Source organism: Sorex fumeus, unplaced genomic scaffold, assembly GCF_029834395.1.
Source record: "Sorex fumeus unplaced genomic scaffold, SorFum_2.1 ptg000046l, whole genome shotgun sequence".
NCBI classification, from domain to species: domain Eukaryota; kingdom Metazoa; phylum Chordata; class Mammalia; order Eulipotyphla; family Soricidae; genus Sorex; species Sorex fumeus.
This window is the reverse complement of record NW_026606103.1, coordinates 7,520,519-7,544,014: the sequence shown is the minus strand read 5'-3', so window position 1 is coordinate 7,544,014 and position 23,496 is coordinate 7,520,519. Positions and strand designations below refer to the sequence as shown.

General features: G+C 42.0%; 1 protein-coding gene across 1 annotated transcript in view; it reads left to right on the top strand.

Moving 5' to 3' along the window:
* Positions 1-23,496, top strand: part of DAPK1 (death associated protein kinase 1) — a 183,920-nt gene that overhangs the window by 127,797 nt on the left and 32,627 nt on the right. The window contains exons 7-17 of the mRNA XM_056122456.1: positions 1,429-1,581; positions 2,606-2,651; positions 4,136-4,225; positions 6,524-6,616; positions 10,048-10,167; positions 10,822-10,920; positions 11,753-11,851; positions 13,247-13,345; positions 14,220-14,417; positions 17,138-17,335; positions 21,098-21,196. Of these exons, the coding sequence (XP_055978431.1) occupies positions 1,429-1,581; positions 2,606-2,651; positions 4,136-4,225; positions 6,524-6,616; positions 10,048-10,167; positions 10,822-10,920; positions 11,753-11,851; positions 13,247-13,345; positions 14,220-14,417; positions 17,138-17,335; positions 21,098-21,196 (1,294 nt within the window). The remainder of the gene's footprint in view (positions 1-1,428; positions 1,582-2,605; positions 2,652-4,135; positions 4,226-6,523; positions 6,617-10,047; positions 10,168-10,821; positions 10,921-11,752; positions 11,852-13,246; positions 13,346-14,219; positions 14,418-17,137; positions 17,336-21,097; positions 21,197-23,496) is intronic.

Genomic DNA, 23,496 nt, shown 5'->3' with positions numbered 1-23,496 from the left:
AAAGACTACTCTTGATGTTGCCAGGGGAGTATGTGTCTGGATGAGACAGGGATTGGCTCTGTCCTGGCCCCAGAGTATGCATGCTTTTTACATAAACATGGTCATTTCCAAAGTCTCAGAAAATCTTCATTTTGTGCAAATGAAATATTTTACCTACCTTGCAATGAGTCCTCAGAAACACGTTATGGCTGTAAAAAAGTTCAGCTGTCCAACACTGCTGAGAAAACTAGAAACATTTACAGATACTTTTCCATTTTAACTTTTGATTTTTTTCTTTTGGGTCATCACACCCAGCAATGCTCAGGGGTTATTCCTGGCTCTGCACTCAGGAATCACTCCTTGCAGTGCTTGGGAGACCATATGGGATGCTGGGGATCAAACCCAGGTCAGCCACATGCAAGGCAAACGCCCTATCCGTTCTGCTATCGCTCCGGCCCCAACTTTTGATTTTTTTTTAAAAAAACTTTCAATTCAATCATTTTTCTTCGCCCTCCCCTTCTCTTCAGTCACTGCAGCAGTGACTGGGGGTTTTGCATACTTGGTCTCAGGGCTAATCAGGCTTTGCGCCCCTTTGACGACAGTTCATGCACACGAGCTCTCCAAGGACCATGCTCTGAGACATGAAAGTTCTGGCTGTTGTGCTTGCATGGAATCCCTCCGTGGTGTCCTGACTGCCATGCCCATTCTACTTTTAAACGTTCTTGTACTCCCCAGGGGTCATTCCCCTCTTCTGTGGTGCTCATGCAGATCTGTGGGGCAGAGCTCATTGTGGGACTGGGGCTCTCATACGGTTGGCTTCCTGGTTCAGACAGCAGGACCTCCAGCATTGCAGTCAGTGCATGTGCAACACCAGGAATCTGAATCGCATGGGAGGCACTTCAAGCCCCATGCAATTCCCCTGAGCCTGCCAATTAACTTTTAAGACATGTTCCTTTCATTGGGCTATAACTGTTGTCTCTAATTAAACGTCCAATAAAATGCGATTGCTTTCTAGGGCTGGAGAGATAGTACAGGGCTGAGCATATGCCTTGCATGCAGACAGCCCTGTTTTGATCTTTGTCCCCAATATTGTCCCTGAAAAGCACTGCTGGGTGCAGCCTGGGAGGTGCCCCAGCATTTCCAAGGTTTCTCCACCACAAAGCCAAACCGACAGTATGTCCCCCACCTCAGTCGGACGGACAGCAGATGTCAGCAGCAGCCCTAGGTCTCCTGAAGACTCTTGGGTGATCCTTTCCTAACTGTAATGATTTCGAATGTCCAAGTGCCAGGTTAAAATACCTGGTCCTTGTATAATGTAATATAATGAATGGTCTAAGTACCATACATTAAAATCTTATGTCTCACCACCTCCCTTGTCAGATGTTATAGGGTTGAAATGACAACATGAGAAGTTTTCATGTTTTGTGCCCCCACCCCCTTTATTAACAGACTAAGTGGGGCCTCCCCATTTCTTGGAGACAGTAAGCAAGAAACATTAGCAAACGTATCTGCCGTCAGCTATGAATTCGAGGAAGAATACTTCAGTAATACCAGTGCCCTCGCCAAAGATTTTATAAGGAGGCTCCTCGTCAAGGATCCCAAGTGAGTGCTTGTCATTCCTGAAAGGTGCTGGTCATGGCCTCAGCTAGAAGCGGACTAGCTGTCCTGTGCCCCTGACCCAATTTACAAGACTCAGAAAGTACCATCAGGTATAGCAGCAACAGCAACAGCAGTGCGAGAATATAACAGTCATATCTGTACTGTTATAAACTATGAGACTTCAATAAAAACGAATTTGGTGCAGATGGAGCAGAATATTTCGTGGTGATAATGTCATCCAAGCTTCTCAAACTGTGGGTTGCAATCCTATACGGGACACATAATTGAAAGTTTAATTTGTAGGACGATTTTCCTATCTCTGCCCTGTGTTTTGAGTGAAAGTGAGTCGAGAATGGAAGATGTTTAGGAAGGCCTGCTCTCTATGCAGTGGCTTCAGCCACACAGCAGTGCTGGTCTGCATGTGGAGAAAGGTTGAAAACTTGATTGTAACTGCCATCTGTGATAGGTTTGCAGAGTAGGTGCTGTTCCACACCTTTACAAGGTTGAAGGATGTTGCTTTAAAATATACACAGTCCCACTTAGAACAGCACACCTGGAACAGTTGTCATAAACACATTTGCCTCAATCATGATTTATTAAATAATTTTCATTCAAAACACTGTAGCACTGCCCTCCCCATTGTTCATTGATTTGCTCGAGCGGGCACCAGTAATGTCTCCACTGTGAGACTTGTTACTGGTTTTGGCATATCGAATATGTTATGGGTAACTTGCCAGACTCTGCCGTGCGGGTGGGATACTCTCGCTAGCTTGCTGGGCTCTCCAAGATTCAAAACAAAACCAGAAAATGCCACTAGGATACCTTCTAGCTGTTCCATCAGCCCCTGAAGGTATGGGGAAAGAATCACAGAGATAATGTGCATGGCTTTCTTCCGTGGAGGTGGCTTTCTTCCGTGGAGGTGGCTACACGTTTTCCAGAGTATCTGCATGATAACCCTCTGGGAACAGTCTTAGTGCTTCTGCTTCTGTGGTCACAGCATCTCTTTTCTTCTCTGCCTCGCCCAAAGGAAGAGGATGACAATTCAAGATAGTTTACAGCACCCATGGATTAAGGTAACTTTCCTATTGTGATTGATTTGGATGATGTCGGGTATTCAGAAATTTGCCCTGGTTGCCATGATTTCTAACCATGTGTTATATCTGAATTATTGTGTTTGCTCTTGGTACCATTTTTTAGAAAACTGGTTGGTAAGATATTCTAATTATTATAGAAATAGATAACAGTAGGCTCTTATCAGTCTGTGTTGTTAACAGGAAACTAAGGTTAGCTTCAAGTAAATGACCGTTCCTGATTTCACCTTTGGGATTTCGCCCAAATTTAAAACAGTTGAAATTTCCACCATTTCAGTATCTAATCAAATAGGTAGCTCCAGCTTTTCTTGAAATATCTGAGAATCTACTAACCTCGTTATCCAAATCCACTGGAAAAGTTGGTAAAGCTACGTAGGGCCTGTGGCTGACCCCTTCCATGTTACACCTTTATGTTGCCTGTTTGATCCTGTCTGCATTTGATCCTAAGAACTGCCCTCAGGTAGAGCAGAAAAGACAAAAGGAATATGACAGTTGGGGTAGGGATGGCGAATCATAGAAATCACAGAATTTGCTTGACACAGGGAAATTGCATCACACAGGGAAATTGAAAAATGTATTTTTTAATATTTTATTGTTTAGAAATATCCATATTAATAATGGTGTCTCATGGATGTAATTCCAATACCATCCCTATCATCAGCTTATCTGTCTCCCTTCCCTAACTGCCCCAGTCTCCCTGCCTCTCACCCCCACTACAGATTCAATTGTGTGGGTCAGTTCACCCTTTTTTTTTTTTCGCTTTTTGTGTCATACCCAGCGATGTTCAGGGGTTACTCCTGGTTCATGCACCAAGTGGTGCTTGGAAGACCATATGGGATGCTGGGAATTGAACACCGATTGGCCGCGTGCAAGGCAAATTCCCTATCTGCTGTGCTATCGCTCCAGCCCAGTTCACCCATTTTTTTTTTATCTTGCTTTTGGATCTTTATTGCTACCTTCGGTGTATCTTTAAGTCCCACAAAGAATTTATCGACTCTGGATGCTGGTGGGAAGTTGAAGAACTGACGGGGTGCGTTTCCATAGTTGCCTGAGCTCTGCTGAAAGGCAGTAATATCTTTCTTTGGTAGAGCGAAATGATGCAGTTGAAGAAATTCTAATGCTGTTAGACTGATCAAATTTGTTTACCTGAGTTGTCCTAGTTCTCAGTTACCTGTTTAAATGTCTCATAACACTGTCTCACCATACATCTTAGCTTTTCTCATCTTCTCAGTGTAAAATGTATAAGTTTGATTCCAAACTTAACTTTTCTGTTTCCCTAAGATTCAGTTTTTATGGCTTATACCAATCCTCATCCATGGGAGTTAGCCTACAATTTTCCAGATTGTTGCAATGTGTTTTGTTATTTTAGCAAGATGAATGTATAAGCATCCTAAATAATAGGATTCAAAAGTCACTTAATGTATTTTGGTCATTTGAAAGCCCTATTTTTTTTCTTTTTATTTCAGCCTAAAGACACCCAACAAGTACTTAGTAGAAAAGCCTCAGCAGTTAACATGGAGAAATTCAAGAAGTTTGCAGCCCGGAAGAAATGGAAAGTGAGATTTCTGACATGGAGTGATTAATTGAATTTTTTTTAAGTTTTCTTTATAGCACTGTAGCACTGTCCTCCCGTTGTTCATCGATTTGCTCCAGCAGGCACCAGTAACGTCTCCATTGTGAGACTTGTTGTTACTATTTTTGGCATATTGAATACGCCATGGAGAGCTTGCCAGGCTCTGCCGTGCACACAAGCTTGGTAGCTTGCTGTGCTCTCCGATATGGATGGAGGAATCGAACCCGGGTTGGCTGCATGCAAGGCAAACGCCCTACCCACTGTGCTATCGCTCCAGTTTTCTTCATGTTTTATTTATTTATTTATTTATTTTTAATTGAATTCACCATGAGATACATAGTTACAAAGTTGTGCATGATAGGGTTTCAGTCATACAGTGTTCCAGCAACTGTCCCTTCACCAGAGTACCTTTCCCACCACCAATGTCCCCACTCCCTGCTTCCCATCCCACCTCTTCCGTGCTCTCTCTCTCTCTCTCTCTCTCTCTCTCATACATGTATGTTCTCTCTCTCTCTCTCTATTTCTCTCTTTCTCTCTCCGTTTCTCTATTTCTGTTCCTCTCTCTATTTCTCTTTGTTTCTTTCTCTCACTCTCACTCTCTTTCATTTGGGGGATTGACTGATTTTTAATCTTTCTGTGAGTCTCCCTCTGGAAAGCCTCCATTTCTTCTGATGTTGGCAATACAAACGTGCATCATTTATAGAAAATTTTCACTCTGTCGTCTGTGCTGTTAAGCTGTTTTCAAAGAGAAGCAAAAGTAGTATTTCAGTACAACTCAAACCATGTTTTCCAATGTAATTTTGATTATTTTAAAATCAAAACCACACTCAGGGCAAATTTTGTTAGCCAGCACAGTGAACCTGTAGTGAAGTCTTTTTAATTATGACAAAACACATTAAAATGATTGTTTCTTTGTGACAAGCAGCCTGGCACTATGTTTATAGCAGAACTGGTGCAAACGGCTCGCTGAACTCAACCTTGCTCTATGAGTGGTTGATTAGAGATAGAGTCTCTGACATTTGCTGTGTGGGATTCATGCTCTTTCAGTATAACCAGCAAAGCAGACACTTTGTGGGACATGGCTCTAAAGGGCATGCCAGCTGTCTTTCAACAAAGTAAAATTAAGAGTTAAGAATGTAGATTGGATAAAGAAGTATGGTGCATAGGGTGCTTGTCTTGCACACATATGATCACCCAAGCCCACTAGGAGTAAGCACTGAACACAGAGCAAGGAGTAAACTGAGCTCCTGCTGGGGCCCAAAACCCAAAACAAAACAAAACACCTTCCCCAGCTCCCCCAAAAAGTAATGTAAAGGATTAGCTTCTTGTTTGGAATGTTTTAATTCAAGCTGAGGAAGCTAACACCAACCTTATTTCTCCAACACTAGGTCAGAAACACAATTTATTTTCATACCAACCAAGTTTGTTCCACCAGTATTGAGATGAGGCGAACCACAACACTAGGTCACAGATGATTTCACTGTAAGCCAACACATGGGGCCAGAGTGATAGAATAACTGGTAAGGCGCTTGCCTTGCACACAGCCAACCTGGGCTCGATCACTGGCAATCCACATGGTCCCCTGAACACCTTCAAGAGTGACTGCTGAGTGCAAAGCCAGGATTAACTCCTGGGCATCTCCAGGTGTGGCCGAAAACCAAAAAAAAAAAAAAAAAAGGAATAAAGAAAAGAAGTCACCAGAATATATGGGTGGAATAAAGCACGATGCACGATGATATTCTCTCTCTCTCCCTCTCTCTCTCTCTCTCTCTCTCTCTCTCTCTCTCTCTCTCTCTCTCTCCTCTCCCTCCCTCTCCCTCTCTCTCTAACACACACACACACACACACACACACATACACACACTGTACCTGTTGCTTCTGCCATTGAGGTATTTATCCTGTAGGCTGTCTTTTACTTGCTCACTTCCTACAATTGTATGAATTTTTGTAGTAACCTTATTTGCCAATGCCAGCTTGCTAGGCACCAACAACACAGAGCAAAACCTCTTCCTGCCTTGCTTTCCTGAGGGGTCACCTCATGGGATTTCTTGGATAAGATTCTGTCTCTCAAAGAACAGAAAACAAAGTGTTGGTAGAGGAGTGCAGAGCTATAAAATGAATGCAGAAAGAGTATCTTTATCCCAATGTTTTGATTTATTTTATCTTTAGAATCATGTAATTAATCACATCATCCACTGCCATCTGTAATTTGCACTAATTCTCTCTCTCTCTCTCTCTCTCTCTCTCTCTCTCTCTTTATCTTCATTCAATTATTTTAAAGCAATCTGTTCGCCTAATATCACTGTGCCAAAGACTCTCCAGGTCATTTTTATCCAGAAGTAACATGAGTGTTGCCAGAAGTGACGATACCTTGGTAAGCAAATCTGTCTGTTTGATGAGTTCTGTTTCATCACTGTGTATTTATGTTTAAGTTGTTAAATTTGTTCAACACCCCAAAATACAAAGTCTTATAACTATCAAGACTATTCTTTCTCTTCTGGATGTAGGTGTTGAGGTGTCTATTCTGACGTTCTCTAGTTGTGTGGCACCATCCTTTTACACATTTTTTGGTTTGGTGTTATAGCCATTCCCAACCTCATAGCAACTGATGCTTCTATTGTATACCTCCCTTAGAACCCCAATACAGAGTTTGAGAAAAGAGGAGACAGCATTTTCTGGGTATTATAACTAAAATTAGAGCTGTTTATTGCACTAACCTTGAAAAGTTTTGCCTTGCACAAGAGAAAAAGATACCCTTCCCACAAGCACACAGATACTCAAAATTAAGGGAAAATGTAATAGGACTTGGTATAGTAAACAGTAGACCAGAATACATGGCTTGTTGGCATTATATTCATTGCTCAAGGCCTTTGAGTACACCACCATTTTACCCCTCAATTCAAACTGAAATCTCAATTATAGATAAAGGTAAAGGTAAAGGTAAAGGCCCTCCCGTTGATCGTCGATTTGCTCGAGCGGGCCCAGTAACTTCTCCATTGGAGACTTTGTTGTTACTGTGTTTGGCATATCGAATACTCTCGGTAGCTTGCCAGGCTCTCCGAGAGGGGCAGAGGAATCTAACTCGGGTCGGCCATGTTGGCCACTTGTAAGGCAAACGCCCTACCCGCTGTGCTATCGCTTGTGACTGGACACATTAAAGTCAGTCGGGATTTTTTCTAACAGTCGGGAAACAGGGCTTTGTGAACTCCAGAGCTAAAGATATTTCCAGAATAGCAAACAAAAAAAAAAAAAAAAGAAAGAAAGAAAATCAAATAGGGTGGTTTTATTGGAATCAGACTGTCAGTCATGAAACAGTTGGCATTTCTGTAGTGGAACCTGGGACTCCCTCACTCATCAGCTAACATTGAAGCTAGTTGTTGGGGTCCTGGTTTACCATTGTACAATGGGCAGAGGTAGGAAATGTTAAAGAATAAAAAGTAGAAAAGAAGCCAATTCATAATAGGAAGAGGCAGAGGAAGAAAGCATCTGGGAACTGTGTGAGGGTAGCAGTACAAGTAGGTGATAAGAATGATTAGAAATTATAAATTGACATCACCTTAAAAATTAGGAGAAATTATATGTGTAGTTGACAAGTTTAGATTCGGAGAGAGACCCATGGTTATGTAAGACTCCAGGATAAAAGACACTTTCAAGACCGCAGCTTCCCCCTTCCGATCAGTGGTCTGAGAACCCTTCTGAGAAGAGATCTCAGCACCCTTCTGATCGGGGCACTCTGCTCCCTTCTGATCAGGGGTCTCAGCACCCTTCTGATCAGGCTACTCAGCACCCTTCTGATCGGAGGACTCGTACCCTTCTGATCAGGACACTCAGCACCCTTCTGCTCGGGGAACTCTGCACCCTTCTGATCGGGGGTCTCTGCACCCTTCTGACCAGGGGTCTCAGCACCCTTCTGATCAGGGGTCTCAGCACCCTTCTGATCAGGGCACTCAGCACCCTTCTGATCAGGGCACTCAGCACCCTTCTGATTAGGCTACTCAGCAACCTTCTGATCAGGGCACTCAGCACCCTTCATATCAGGGGTCTCAGCACTTTCTGATCAGAGCACTCGGCAACCTTCTGATCAAGGGTCTCAGTACCCTTCTATCACTATGACAGTCTCCTGTTCTTCCCTTCCTTTAGTTCTTTTGACTCATGCCTGTTTCTTTTATCAACTAAGATAATGACAGAAAAGTGGCATTTTATATAGGTACACTATGTAAATATTAATAAAATCGTTACAAAGTTTGATTTCTGAATTAGAGAGAAGGAAAAGCAGAGTTCAAAGAAATGACTTTTTCTTTCCCCCTTACAGGCAGATATTCTGCCTCTAGGAATACGCTTTTCCAAATTAGAAATTTCACAGGATAGAGCTCTATAGAATAACTTGATTCCTTGATTGTAGTATAACAGATTTTTTTAAAATTGTTTATTGTAAGACAGTTTTGACAGAGTGACAAAGATTTAACCAAGTTTATTCATATTTTTAGTCATTCTCCCCCAACAACTAGAAAAATATCCATTTTCCTTTATCCTGGGCCAAGTTTTCTATTTCTTCCCCCTTAGGCTCTATTTTCTTTAAATACTTATGACTAGCTTTCAGAAAATTTTGCTATGTTATTCTATACCCAGGGAAAATAATTTCAAGTGCTTTAAATTTCTGTGACAATTTTATAAATTGAATTACAAATTTAAACCATGGGAGGGGCCGGGAGGGGCCTGGAGGGTGGCAGCAGGAACCTGGGATTTGACCCAGGTCTCATGCAGATAAGCATAGCCACATCCCCAAGTCAAAACTGTCGCATTAAAAGATTTTTTATTTTCTTTCACCTATGATTCTTAGAGTTTGACTTTTATCTGAAATTTCCCTGGTAGTTTCTAGGAATCTATATTGTGGATTTCCAAATTACAAAGATAGTTTGTTTATAATCATTGTTCTAAATTTGAATCTTGGATGCTGTTTGAGCCCTTCTTTTATAATGCAGTGAGGCACATGTAAATAGAAGTTGGCATTAGTCGTAGGGACAAAAAGTAATCCCTTCCACCCTCTTTCATTGGGATCTGGGTTTTAAATTCTTTTTTCTTTTGAATGTCCCCATAAACAGATTCACAATTATTCTGATTAAGCATCTGGGGGCATGGTCGGACATGCAGGGCATCCAGTTCTGGTGAACAGGAAATAATTAAAGGAAGCATTTATTATAAGTGAAAGGAGGCAATTCAAAGAAATTGTCACACATCTAGAATGATATAGTGTTTAAGGAAGGTAAAAAGTAGAAAAAAACACTCCTGGAAGAATCGGGAGGGGGGATTTAAAGAGGAAACAGCAGCCCTGCCATGGTTTAGCCTCTGCTGATAATTTCAGGCTCTTTCCTTCCCCAGTCCATTCCACAACCCTGCCCAGATGGAGAGTGTGGACAATGTCTGAGGTGGTCACCCTGTTTGGCCACATTCATGGGTTTCCATGATTACCGAAGGTAATCTGTCCTGGCACAGAGGATGTAGTTTGATATGTTCCCATATTATAATGCTCATGCAGTGAGCTAGAGTTTGCTCAGAGATCATCTGGAACTGAGTTCAACTTATTCCCGCTTTTGTAACAAAGACCTTGCAGAGTGTCGTACATCTCCGTGAATGTTTTCACTACTGAGTGACTCGGAGCTCTGCTGAGGTTGGTTGCTAATGCAGCTTGCCTTTCTCCATCATGCGTCACGCTGGCCTTGACCTCACACACACACTGTTTGCTCTCTGCCCCCGACTCGAGGTGCCTGCCTGGTCTAGTAAGTGCTTTTTGCTGTGTCTCTCAAGGACGAGGAAGACTCCTTTGTGATGAAAGCCATCATCCATGCGATCAATGATGACAATGTCCCAGGCCTGCAACACCTCTTGGGCTCTTTGTCCAACTATGATGTTAACCAGCCCAACAAGGTATGGCACTCATCTGCCCCAGGGAGTGGTGTTGGGGGGGCAGTGGTGATGGTGCATCAGAGTGAGGCTCCACAGCCAGGTCCAAGAGGGAAACTCCATTTGCTTATTCATTCCCCTACCTCCTGCAAATTCTGCAGTGTAAGAAAAAAAAGCTGCTCTCTTTAGAGACTGAGCTGAGTTAGCAATGAAGGTTTTTTGGGAGGTCTGTTTGTTTGTTTGTTTATTGAGTATCTTTCTTCATGCTACTTTTGCATTAAACCTTTATTTGTTTTGTTTTCGGGCCATATCAGGTGGTGCTCAGGCTTACTCATTTTCTGTGCTCAGAGTTCACCTTGGCATTGTTCATGTGACTGTATGTCATGCTGGGGATTGAACTAAGTTGTTCATATACAAAGCAAACGACTTAATGCCTGTGCTGTATCTGTATGCTTGACACCCTCCCTACCTGTGGACTCACCCTGCAGTAGAAGTGTCAACCTTTGTTGTGACCTAAAAAAAGCAGAAAGGGAAATTGTGTTCTGCTTGCTTCTGATCCTGTAATGCATCCAAAGTTATGTGCCTGTTCAGTCTTAGGAGGAAGTACAGAATGGCAGTGCCAGTTTGGGCTTTCCTACCAAGTGTGAGAAATCAACATGTTTTTCCTTTCTATTCCAGCATGGGACACCTCCATTACTTATTGCTGCCGGCTGTGGGAATATTCAAATGCTGCAGTTGCTCATTAAAAGGGGCTCAAGAATTGATATTCAAGATAAGGTCATCAGGTCTTTTGTTATTTTTTGTTTATTTTTTCTTTTTTGGAAATGAATTAGTTGTTTTAGTATTTCCAGCTGTTTCCTAATACAGACATTTTTAAGCCCCCATCTTTGAACAGGCGATGGTCTGGAGACTGATATATAGGTTATAAAAATCAAGGCATTCGCCTTCCTCTGGGCTCTGAGTCCAGCATCAGTATACATTGCACCAATTTGAGTTCCTTATGATTACATTTATTTAACTGTGTTACGTGACACATTTGAAAAAGTTCTCCCTATCTAATTAACCTCACCAGAAATCTATTTTAAAATATCTATTTTCTAAAAAAAGCAAAGGATGATGTATTTTGTGGTCTCATTATAAGTATAGAAACAATTAACAGCCTATAGTCAATTGAGTAGATCTGCCATAAGCTTCCATAGTATAGAGTCTGAACAGAACTGTAAATGGACAGATCTTAAACTATAATACTCAAGCAAAGGAATTCAAAATTCAGGCTGAAAAGGTTTTAAAAGGGGGAAACAACTTTTTTAATTATTCTAGATAAATAATACAGATGACACAGGTAGATAATACAGATAGATAGTACAGAGAACTTCTTTAGCCTCTTTGTTCACCTTCCTGAACTATAAACTATTATTAATGTAACCATGGTTACCTTATTTGTCAAAACTGAAAAAAAAAACAAACAACTGAAGTGAAGGGGGCGTTATTTTATTCTACATGGGAAGGAATACCTTAGCATCTCATGGGAAGGGCATTCAGAGAGTCTGCAGTGTGTGCCTTACAGTCCTTCAGGTCTCTGAATGTAACTCTGTTGGTTGCTGTGTAGGGTGGATCCAACGCCATCTACTGGGCCTCTAGGCATGGCCATGTAGACACTTTGAAATTTCTCAATGAGAACAAATGCCCTTTGGATGTTAAAGACAAGGTAAGACCATTTTTTAGGCATGGGAAGATGCAATGGATTCATTCATGAACTTGGCTCAACTTGTGCAAATCAAGTGCCTTCCTCACTGTAGTATCTCTTCCTCTCCATTCTACTTTTTTTTCTTTGTTTGTTTTGGGGCCACACCCGGCAGTGCTCAGGGCTTAGGAATTACTGGCTTGGGTACCAAATGGGGCATCATGATTATCCTGTTGTTCATCGATTGCTTCAAGCAGGCACCAATAATGTCTCCTTCATCCTAGCCCTGAAATCTTAAAGTGCCATATTCAAGGCTCTTTCAGGGTTAGGAGAATGAGACCCATCATTGTTACTGGTATTTGGCATATTGGGTACGCCACAGGGAGTTTGCCAGACTCTTCCGTGTGGGCAGGTTACATTCGGTAGCCTGCCAGGTTGTCCAAAGTAAGAATGAGATAATAAGAGGGATAAAATAGAGACTCTGCCAAAATGGGGGATACTGGGAGAAAGTAAGAATGAGATAATAAATGGGGAATACTGGGGATCATACCAACATTAGCCACGTGCAAGGCTAGTTCCTTACCCTCCGTCCTGTCTCTGTTCCTGTGAGTTGCAGTCTGATATGGGGTCATGGTACTGAATATGGCTGTTGCAAAATAAATCGTAAATAGTGTAAAATTTTTTTTATGATTTTTCTATTAGTAAATATCTGGGTTTTGTACACAAAATGTGCTTACAATATATATGGCCACATAAGAGTTTGAGGGGTAAGAAGAAGTCTCAAGTAGATAGTTTAGAAATGCTTACTATAAAGTTTCTGTAATAAGTAGTGAATTAACTGCCAGTGCCTGAACCATCATGTGGAGGTCCTGCCTTCTCTGTTGCATGTTCTGCTATATAATCCTGTACTTCTTTATACTATAGATTAATTCTGTCTGGGTTGATACATAGAGCTTATAGATATCTAAAATCGACCTGCTATCAAATACTAATAAATATATTATGGAATATTTTTGTCATAACACAATAAAGTATCTGGAAAATTTTAAATCAGTTTATTCTAACAAATTTGGAGCAGCTATAAGCAAAATATCTGAAGGATGTTACACCTAGAAATTTTGAAAAACAATTCTGAGAATGTAATAAATAAGATCTTAAATATAGACCAAGAGATTAGACACTTGGTAAAGAACAAGAATACTCTTTCGGGAAAGGAGAAACATTTTCACCTGAGGGTTTTTCTGACAAACAGGATGAACCAGTGTGAGAATCAAACCGCTGCTCAATGGTGGATGTTCCTGCCACTGGGGCCCCTGGGTCAGCCAACAGAGGTGCATCTGGTCCATAGGGCTGTGTCTTCTTCCCCCTAACTGTGAGTTATGCCCCCACAAGGTTCTCTGAGACGTGTTTCTTTTGCAGTCTGGAGAGACAGCCCTCCACGTGGCCGCTCGCTATGGACATGCAGATGTCGTCCAGCTACTGTGCAACTTTGGCTCTAATCCCAATTTCCAGGACAAGGTGGGTTGTGGTGGCTGATACCATCTCTTCCTTCTTCTCTCTGTAAGGATGGACAGCCAAATGACACAGTCCACTGGAATTTTACCCCGAGAATTTCTGCATAGAATGTAAAGGTCAGGGATCCAAGCAGGATCACTTGTTCTTCTTATTCATTCATTTATTCATTCCATCATCTATGAGGCTGAATGCTTCTCACTGTGCCAATGAGGAAACTTAGACAAAGATAAATTTAGAAACTTGACCAGGATCACACAGATTATCAATAATATAGCTGAGGTTTGGTTCCACACAACCTTGTCCCATCATCCATGTTTGTAACCTTTTAACCATATTCCTATGAAAGAAAAATATATGTGTGTTTAATGATGTTGAACATGAAGATCTTACAGACCTGGGTGCCAGATCTTTCTTTGACAAAGTCATACCTTTGCCAGAGAATGAATAATATATTAATGTGACCCATCTACATATCACACATATGGCAGAAATCTTGAAACACCAAGATTGTTAGACTTATTGTCTGAGAATTATTTTAGTAATAGTCTCAGATAACTGAAATGAAGAAGTAGACATGTTTTAAATCTATCCACACCAGGTCTCTGTTGTTTATAAGAGTCAAGCCTATGACTCCAATCATACACTGAGAAACCCAAATTCTTCCAACACTTCCAAATTCTCTCCAAGTGTGGAGGAGAGAAACAAATGAAGTGCAGACTTTAGACCTATGTCCTTTAATTCAGATTTCAGAATAGTAGCATACGTTTTCTCTCTGCTGCCCTTATTTGAATTTTCTCAAATTTGGAGGAGGTGCTCACTGTGCCTCTACTTTCTTTCATTGCTTTCTCTTCCTCTATGTATTTGACTCCCCGGGTAGGAAGAAGAAAGTCCCCTGCACTGTGCTGCGTGGCACGGGTATTACCCTGTAGCCAAAGTCCTATGTGAAGCTGGCTGCAATGTGAACATTAAAAACCGAGAAGGAGAGACCCCCCTACTGACAGCCTCTGCCAGGGGCTATCATGACATTGTGGAGTGTCTGGTGGAACACGGAGCTGACCTTAATGCCGCAGATAAGGTACGTTGTGGGTGAATTTGTCACACTCACTGAGAACTGATTGCAGGAGTCCTCAGTAACTTTACACACAGTAGCAAACTTCAATGTGGCAAATTATAATTATCCTTTTCTTTTTCTTCTTTTTTTTGCGGGGGAGGAGGGGTGCTACCGAAGGTACTAGTAGGCCTGGGAACTCCCAGTGATTCTTGCCATGTGAGGATCCACGAATGCAAAATCATTCAGGTCACACCAGAAATGCTCGAGGTTCTCCAGTGCTACACCTAACATTGCTTGTGGGGCCAAATGATTGCAGGGATTGAACAAGAGTTAGCTGCATGCAAGACATGCACCTTAATCCCTGTCTGTCTCTCCAGCCCTATCTCTTTCTTTTCTGTTTCAAAGATTTTGTGGACTTTTCTAGATTAAAACTGAATCTAGATTATTAATACTCATTTTTGAAAGTAGCAAAATTTATGAATTGACCAGATGATAACGAATAGCACAGCGGTAGGGCGTTTGCCTTGCATGCAGCCAACATGGCCGACCCGAGTTCGATTCCTCCGCCCCTCTCGGAGAGCCCGGCAAGCTACTGAGAGTATTTCGCCCGCACGGCAGAGCCTGGCAAGTTCCCTGTGACATATTCGATATGCCAGACACAGTAACAACAAAGTCTCCAATGGAGACATTACTGGGCCCGCTCGAGCAAATCGATGAACAACGGGAGGGCCTTTACCTTTACCTTCACCTTATACTTTTCTGCACATAGCACTAGCATCAAAAGTGATCCTCATTTAGGGCCCAAACTGGCAATCCTCTCTGACTATCTCAACATTAGTCTAGTTCTTCCTCTTTTAGTTGAACAAATCCAACATATTATCACTTTTTAAAAATTAAACACTTCCATCTGTGGTGTGGGATAGTGGGACTGGGAACTCAGGTCCACATCCAATACTTAATGGTTTATCAGTCCTAACCATGTGGCCATGCAGCCAGTGGTGCCAGAGGCCAGGCATCAGGCCTCCTGTGAGCTGGACATAGGCTGTACCACTCGAGCTGTCTTCCCAGCCCAGCATAATCTGCTTTTATTGTGAACTTGTAGTTCAGAAAAAGCTTTGATGTTACTATACGTGGTCAGACTTGGGACACTGTAGTTTATTTTGTATCTATACATTTGTGGATTATTTTCTTGACTTCAGCTTCAGGTAGCCTTGCCTCCAGGGAGCCTTGATAAGACTGGAGATAGTGTTTTCATGTCTCAGCTGAGTTGGAATTATCATGGCACACAGTAAGGTTTTATAGCTCACAGGGATCACCCTAAGATGTCAGTAGTGCTTCGGTTTTTTCAACTCATTGGCCCAGACCATAGATCCTAAAGTGTCTGGACTGTGTCTCCTCCAAATTCATCAATACTGGAATTCCAGTAGGAGCACACCAAATTAGATGGGAAAGTAGCATTGGAAGCCAACTAAACTCAACTAAACAGATACACTGAAGACCCAATTAGTGACAAACAGTTTAGTGAATCTTTAGGCAAGGACTAAACAACCCCATGGTGAGATATAACAATTTTCACATTGTATTTTACCAAAGTATCTTTGATAATAATTCTTTTAGCCATTTAGCTGCTACAAGCAATATAAAATAAATTATTGTGTGTCTGCTAAGCAGGCCAACTTGGAGGGTGGTTTTGTAACTGGATACAGTGGTGGAGAGAAAGTAGCTCACTTTGGTGGTGGGATTAGTTTTTGAACATCAAAAGTTCATAACAAGTGTATTATGAACAGAATTGTAAACCACAGAAAGTGTCTTTTTTTACCAAAAAAGCAATAATATAAATGTCTATTCTAAAAATGGGCTGGAGTGATAGCATAGTGGGTAGGGTGTTTGCCTTGCATGCGGCCGACCCCAGGTTCGATTCCTAAGTCCCTCTCGGAGAGCCTGGCAAGCTACTGAGAGTATCTTGTCTGCATGGCAGAGCCTGGCAAGCTCCCTGTGGCATATTAGATATGCCAAAAACAGTAACAACAAGTCACAATTTGTTGTGAGATGTTACTGGTGCCCGCTTGAGCAAATCAATGAACAATGGGAGGACAGTGACAGTGATTATTCAAAAAATAAATTGTGCTGAGATGAAGAAACTGTAGATCTGATAAGTTTCAAAAGTGTTTCCAGACTCTCCCCAGGTCTCAAAACTCATTCACCGGGGATTTGGATTTGGAGCTGGGGGGATGCCCAGACTGTTCTGTGCAGAATGCAAGACTCAGCTGTTCTAATTTGCCTCTTCTTTGTATGCTTATTTTCTGAATAAATCCTGCATGTTGTTGCCTTAGTCTCTCTGCATATAATAAAATAATAGGCTTTCCACTTAGAAACTTAGTAGACATTGCTGAGCAAATATTTTTCGGAGTGTTTTTTAAACCCTTGATAAAACAGATCAGTAAAGTACCAATAATTGTTTAATTCCTGTGAATTAGAGACAAACAGAAGTGTCTGATTGTATTGGCCAAGTTGGGATTGATCAAGGTGATGTCCAGCTGAGTCTAATTTTCCAGGTAGAATATATGAAGTGTTTCTCCCATCTTCAGGAATGTGTGTGTGTGTGTGTGTGTGTGTGTGTGTGTGTGTGTGGTTTTTAATCTTTAAAGGCTTGTGTCTCAATCCCCTTGGTTCAGTGGCACCTGGGCATGGCCAGGCTCACATGCTTGAAGGACAGTACTCACATCCTTTCATGTCTGTTTCAGGATGGACACATCGCACTTCACCTTGCTGTCAGACGATGTCAGATGGAAGTCATACAAACTCTCATCAGTCGGGGATGTTCAGTTGATTTCCAAGACAGACATGGCAACACCCCACTCCATGTGGCCTGCAAAGATGGCAGTGTCCCCATTGTGGTGGCACTCTGTGAAGCAAACTGCAACGTGGATATCTCAAACAAGGTAAACATGGGTGAGAAGACCCTCCACACTCCAGTGATGTCTAATTCAGCTTCCTGTGGAAAGCTCTTCTTTATATCTCTTTAGTGCTCAAGTCAATATTCAATACAGCCATCTGTTTTTTTGTAATTACAAATTACTTCCTGCCTTGCCTGGTTAAGCACTTAGAGGAAGGGGGGATGAAAGGGATATGGGAAAGGAAACAGTTGGGGAAGAGATGCAGAGGGAGAGAGAGTTAGCAGGAGAGAGAGATAGAGAGAGAGAGGCAGAAGGAAAGGGAGAGGCAGAGGGAGAGGGGAGAGAGAGGCAGAGGGAAAGAAAGAGGGTGAGGGGGAAAGACAGGGAGAGAGAAAGACCCTTAGGCAGAGATAATACAGCTGGAATGGGGGGGGTTGTCTCATATGCATCTCACGTGGGTTGATCCCCAGCTCCCTATATGGTCCCCTAGGCCCACCAAAAGTAAACCCTGAATACCCCTGGGTGGGGCTGGAGTGATAGCACAGCAGGTAGGGCATTTGCCTTGCATGCAGTCAACATAGCCGACCTGAGTTCGAATTCTCCGCCCCTCTCGGAGAGCCCCGCAAGCTACCAAGAGGATCTCGCCCGCACGGCAAAGCCTGGCAAGCTCCCCGTGATGTATTCGATATGCCGAACACAGTAACAACAAAGTCTCACGATGGAGACGTTACTAGGCCCACTCGAGAAAATCGATGAACAACAGGAGGACAGTGACAGTGACCCCTGGGTGAAGGAAAGGGAAGGAAAGGAAAAGGGGAAAATGGGGAGGGGGGAGGGGGGAAGGGGAAGGAGAAAGGCTAAAGAATTCTTCTATTGAGCTATATATAAGGTTGCCACACCCAATATTAGTATATGTTGTGTGTGTGTGCATCTGTGTATATCTGTGTGTGTGTTCGTGTGTGTAGGCTTACCCACATCAACTGTCGGTTGATTGATTGATTGATTGATTGACATGAGCAGCTTGTTCTAAAACTTCCCTCAGTTGAGCTCAGTCCTTACAGTTCCTGGCAATGGCACCCATTCACAAAGGTAATAGGCTCAGTTTTTCTGGGTTGCCAACACTTCACACCAGTCACATCTGATCTCAGATTGGAGGCTCATGAGGGCCTGCTCAGACTGTAGACGACAAAAATCTCGGATTATTGCCTGTGCTCCTGACTCACCAAAATCAGAGACTCAGGACACTCTTCTCAGGTTCCATACATTTGCTATAGAGACTCACAGAAGTCAAGAAACCTATATACTCATTAGATTACCAATTTACTATAAAGGATGTAACTCAGGAACAGCCAGATGGAAGAGCTGCATAGGGATAAGTATTTTCTTCTTTCTTCCTTCTTCCTTCCTTCTTCCCCTTCCCCTTCCCCTTCCCCCCTTCCTCTTCCTCTTCCTCTTCCTCTTCCTCTTCCTCTTCCTCTTCCTCTTCCTCTTCCTCTTCTTCTTCTTCTTCTTCTTCTTCTTCTTCTTCTTCTTCTTCTCCTCCTCCTCCTCCTCCTCCTCCTCTTCCTCCTCCTCCTCCTTCTCCTTCTCCTTCTCCTTCTCCTTCTCCTCCTCCTCCTCCTCTTCTTCCTCTTCCTCTTCCTCCTCCTCCTTTTCTTCCTTTTTGCTTCTTTCTCCCCCTCTTCCCCCTCCTCCCCCTCCTTCCTTTTTCTTTCTTCTTCCTCTTTTTCTTCCTTCTTTTTTTTGTTTGGTTTGGGGCCACACCTATCAATGCTCAGGGCTTACTTCTGACTCTTACTCTGAACTCAAGAGATCACTCCTGACAACTCTGGAGGACTATATGGGATGCCTGGGATCAAACCTGGGTTAGTTGCTCTTGAGGCAAGCACCCTACCCACTGCTCTAACACTACAGTTCTCCAGTGGGGGCAAACTATAGGAAACGATTTTCCTCAAGTTTCCACATGTTTACCTCCCTGTAATCCCTCTAAAGCCCTTTTATTTGGGGTTCTTAATGGAGTCTTCATTACATGGGCATTACTGATAAAATCAGTCGCCATTGGCAATTCAATATAGTCTTTAGCTTAACCCCCTTACCTTATCTCCTGGAAATTCTCTTTAAGTGTTGGTTCTCTGACAATCTTCCCCTATTCTATGGTGCTTCTGAAAGTCACTTCACATGACAAAAACCATTTTTATTTCTCCAAACACAGGAACTTTCAAGGCCTTTGGAAGCTATGTGGACAATGTGGACAAAATGTTATAAATACATTTTGATGTTCTCGATGGTCATATATGTTCACAATGATAATCATACAAACACACATGTTGAATATGGAGGAAAATGCAATATATATGACAAATACATTTAAGTGTTCTTGATACACAAACACACATGCATATTTCCTGTACATCATAGGACATGATACAATTAGAGAATATGATACAGAAGTTAAAGAACCTGATACAAATTAGAGCCTCTCTGGAGCAATATGTCTTCAGGAAGAGACCTAATAAAGCCTGACTTCATTCCTATGACCACATTCTCTTTTTAAGTTTCCTGCATTGAGTTTTATTGTTGTGCAATATTGTTTTATTTTTGTGCTATATTGTTGTGCAGGTTGTGCAAAACAAGTTTGGAAAGACCAAGGAAATGCTAGTTTTGCATGAATAAAGATAAAAGTAAATAATTGTGTCCTCTTAGATTGATTTCTTTTTAAAATCTGTGTGCTGACTTCTAAATTGTGCTAAGAACTTCTCTTTTCCCTCAACACCATCTAGACCATTGTTCTCCAAAGTGGGAGATACTGGCCTCTGTCACCCAATTCTGCCCTTACTCAACAATCTTAGGTGGGACTAGAAACCTCAAGTGGAATTAGGAGCCACCTTCTGTTTGTTCATTTAGATTTCCAGGACCATTGAGTGATTTTATTCCTGAAAAGAGCATTGTAGGCCCAATAAATGTGGAAATCTGTGGTCTACATTTTCAGTCACTAAATAAGGATGAAAAGCTGGGAATTCATGTATTCCCAATAGGAGTGGCAAGCACTATACTTTAATTATTCAACTATTTTGTCCAAGTACAGTGAATTTTTCTGTTAAAGGAAGTGTTTCTTGTGGTCCCAAGCTTACATGATACCAGGAGAATTTTTTTTATCATGGTAAAATTATTATTTCAACATAATCTGAAACAGTTGGATATATATCTATATCTGTGTCTATATATAGCTAAAAGAAAAGTATTCCTTCTGAATATTATGTGATTGATTCAAATTTAAATTGGCCTTATATTTCCTTCTAGGAGTTTATTCCATAGTGAATAAAAAGCAGGGAATACCTTGGCACTCATTTAGACTTTTTTTTTTTTAAATAATGTAGGAGTACTGCTATTTATTCAGCCATTGATTAAGCTGATTGAATTGGGCATGAATTTCACACTACTTTTTTTTATTCAGAATGTTAATTTTGAGCTTGGTGTTACTGTTTTTGACATATCAGATACACCATGAGGAGCTTGCCAGGCTCAGCTGTGCAGGCAGGATACTCTCGGTAGCTTGCTGGGCTCTCCAAGAGGGGCAGAGGAATCAAACCCGGGTTGACCGCATGCAAGGCAAATGCCCTACCAACTGAAAATATTCTGCTTGTTTCACCTCCCTTTTATCATGGTTTTGGAGAATAGCAGCCACATCTCCCTCTGCTCTTCCATGACTGCTACATCTTTATACCATGCTGGCCCAGTGGATAGTTTGTAAATGTCCCCCCCAGCAATAATAATTAGGGCATTTAAGGATCTTTTTGTTTATTCCAGTATGGTCGAACACCGCTCCATCTTGCAGCAAACAATGGGATTCTGGATGTGGTCCGCTACCTTTGTCTGACTGGCGCCAGCGTGGAGGCCCTTACCTTGGTGAGTAAACGTTTGTGGCAGGAATAGCCATAAACGCTTCTGCATCTCCAGGACGTAAGGGTGACTGTTAGTTGGTAACTGTATCCTAAAGCAGAGAAGCCATTAGGCTTATTTGCACACAGAAACCAGGGTAATATCTGGTTAATGAGAGTTGACCAGAGCTCTTTTCTCTTGTTTAGAAAATCTAACTTTGGGGCTAAGAGATAACCAGGGATTAAGGTCCTTGCTTTGCATGCAGTTGACATTCGTTTGAACCCCAACATCACATATCCTGAACACTGCTCAGAGTTACCCACGAGCCTTGAGCACCGGCAGTTGTGACCCCCCAAAAAACCCATTCCACCCAAATAAATATTTTTTAAAAGTCTGACTTTTTTCTGAGGTCTACAAAAATAGCTTTTGCTTATTTTTTTGCCAAAATATTTTGTAAAGAGGTTTTTTTCATTTCCCTTGCTCCCATTCCCCATTTTGGACTATGCGCCTCTCTATAGAAGAAACCCTTTGATCCACACTTCATGGAACCAAAGGAACAAAGTATGTCATCTAATGACATCAGATTGCCATTGCCGTTCTGTTGCTGCTATGAAAAATGATACCTTGGGCTTAGTGTTTGTTCACTATTCCATTTTCTCATGAAAAAAATTCCTGAAACTCATTAGGCCTCTGCTGACACAAAGTACTTCTCTAAAGAGATTCATCTGAGTTCTAAAATAAGTCCACTAATCTTGGAAAAATCTGGAGCCTGAAGTAAGAAGTATTTCCTGAGGAGCTGTAGTGGTAAGCTAAGGTCCTCAAGCCAGTCCATCCTGTCGCCTGTTCCTGTGGGAGCCAGCTGTGCTCTTTTTTATGGTCACTTCAGGCTAAAGTAGCTGTGGTGTAGTTTTATAACAGCAGTGATATATGCCACAGAACCTAAAGTCCCTGACCCGCACTACCTCCCAGATCCTAATAATATGGCCTTCAAGACAGTTCTTCCCTCATGTGGTGAGTCTTTTCTCAGCTGTTTAGCCCGTGGTGGACACTCTGAGGTCCACCCACTACCAGTGCTCTTCATGGAGCACCTGCTTGCCTTTTGTGAACCCCCACACAGCCACTCCTGGACTCTGAGACCTGATAGTTCATCACCAAGTCCTCTCAAATCAAGTCTTGGCACACAGTTAAGTTACTTCGCAAGAGAATATGTGTGTTTTTGTGAGAAAAAATTTTTTGTTATAGAGAAATAATTGTCTTTAATTACTTATTCATTGAATTACTAAATTTTGTTATTCAAATTTACATTCCTGATTGATTACCTGATATTTTAAATAGAAGTAGCTAACTCAACAAACCCTTGAGCATGATTTTGAAGATGCCAGCAGCTGGTTTCTTCTAACCCTTCATAGGACCTGTGGAGGGTTAGGAACTGGGGTCCCGGGACTTATCCAGGAGGTTGGAGAGTGTGAGGTGATGTGCCTCCACAGGTCTGACTGTGCACAGCCCCAGTGCATAGAGGCAAGCCTTCCTCTGGCAGCTTTAAGAACATGTCTCCTTCATGGCAAGGGAGAAACAGGATCATTGAGACACTGTGTTTAGCTCAGGACAGACAGACCCAAAAAATGTAGGTTGTGTCTCATAAATCATTCTAAGTTTTCTAGAAGCTTTATCCAAAAAGCTAAAGAAGTGAAGGAAATTATTTCAGTGATATATTTTCTTTAAGAAGGATTTCCAAAACAGGATTATCTTGACCTGTAATCAGTACTTTTGAATCACTGAGATATTTTGCTATTTGGTTTTCGTCTTTGCTGTCAGTGTATATTTTTACATACTTGGCACTTTTTTATAAGATGAAACATATTTATTAAAGGACACCAGCAAAAAAGATAAAGCCTGGTAATTTTTTCTAAGATAGCTTAGTGACCCCATCCAGACATAGAACTTTGGAGGCCATCTGGAACCCAGTGACTTGTCTCTCTGCAGTCCTTTTATCTCCATGCCAATGCCTCTGACATTTGTGATAATCATTTCACTGTCCTGTTCATCTAAGAGCCAGAATTTAACCACTGTCTTGACACTTTGCCCTGCCATGGATAAGGACATTGTACTTGCTTTTGTCCTCTCACTTTTGCTTGCCCTCTAATTCAGTTTCCGTGGCTGTTATGTCTTGGTTGGCTACTGGTCTATGCTCTTTGCCTGCTCCTCTCGACAGCCTGCAGAGCTGAGGCTGCACCTGAACCTTTGCCCCTGTATGACTCCCCAACCCTACTTGCTTGAGTGCCCCTTGAGACGTGGCCTGGTGGGCACTGTCTTTGAAAGGCCCCACA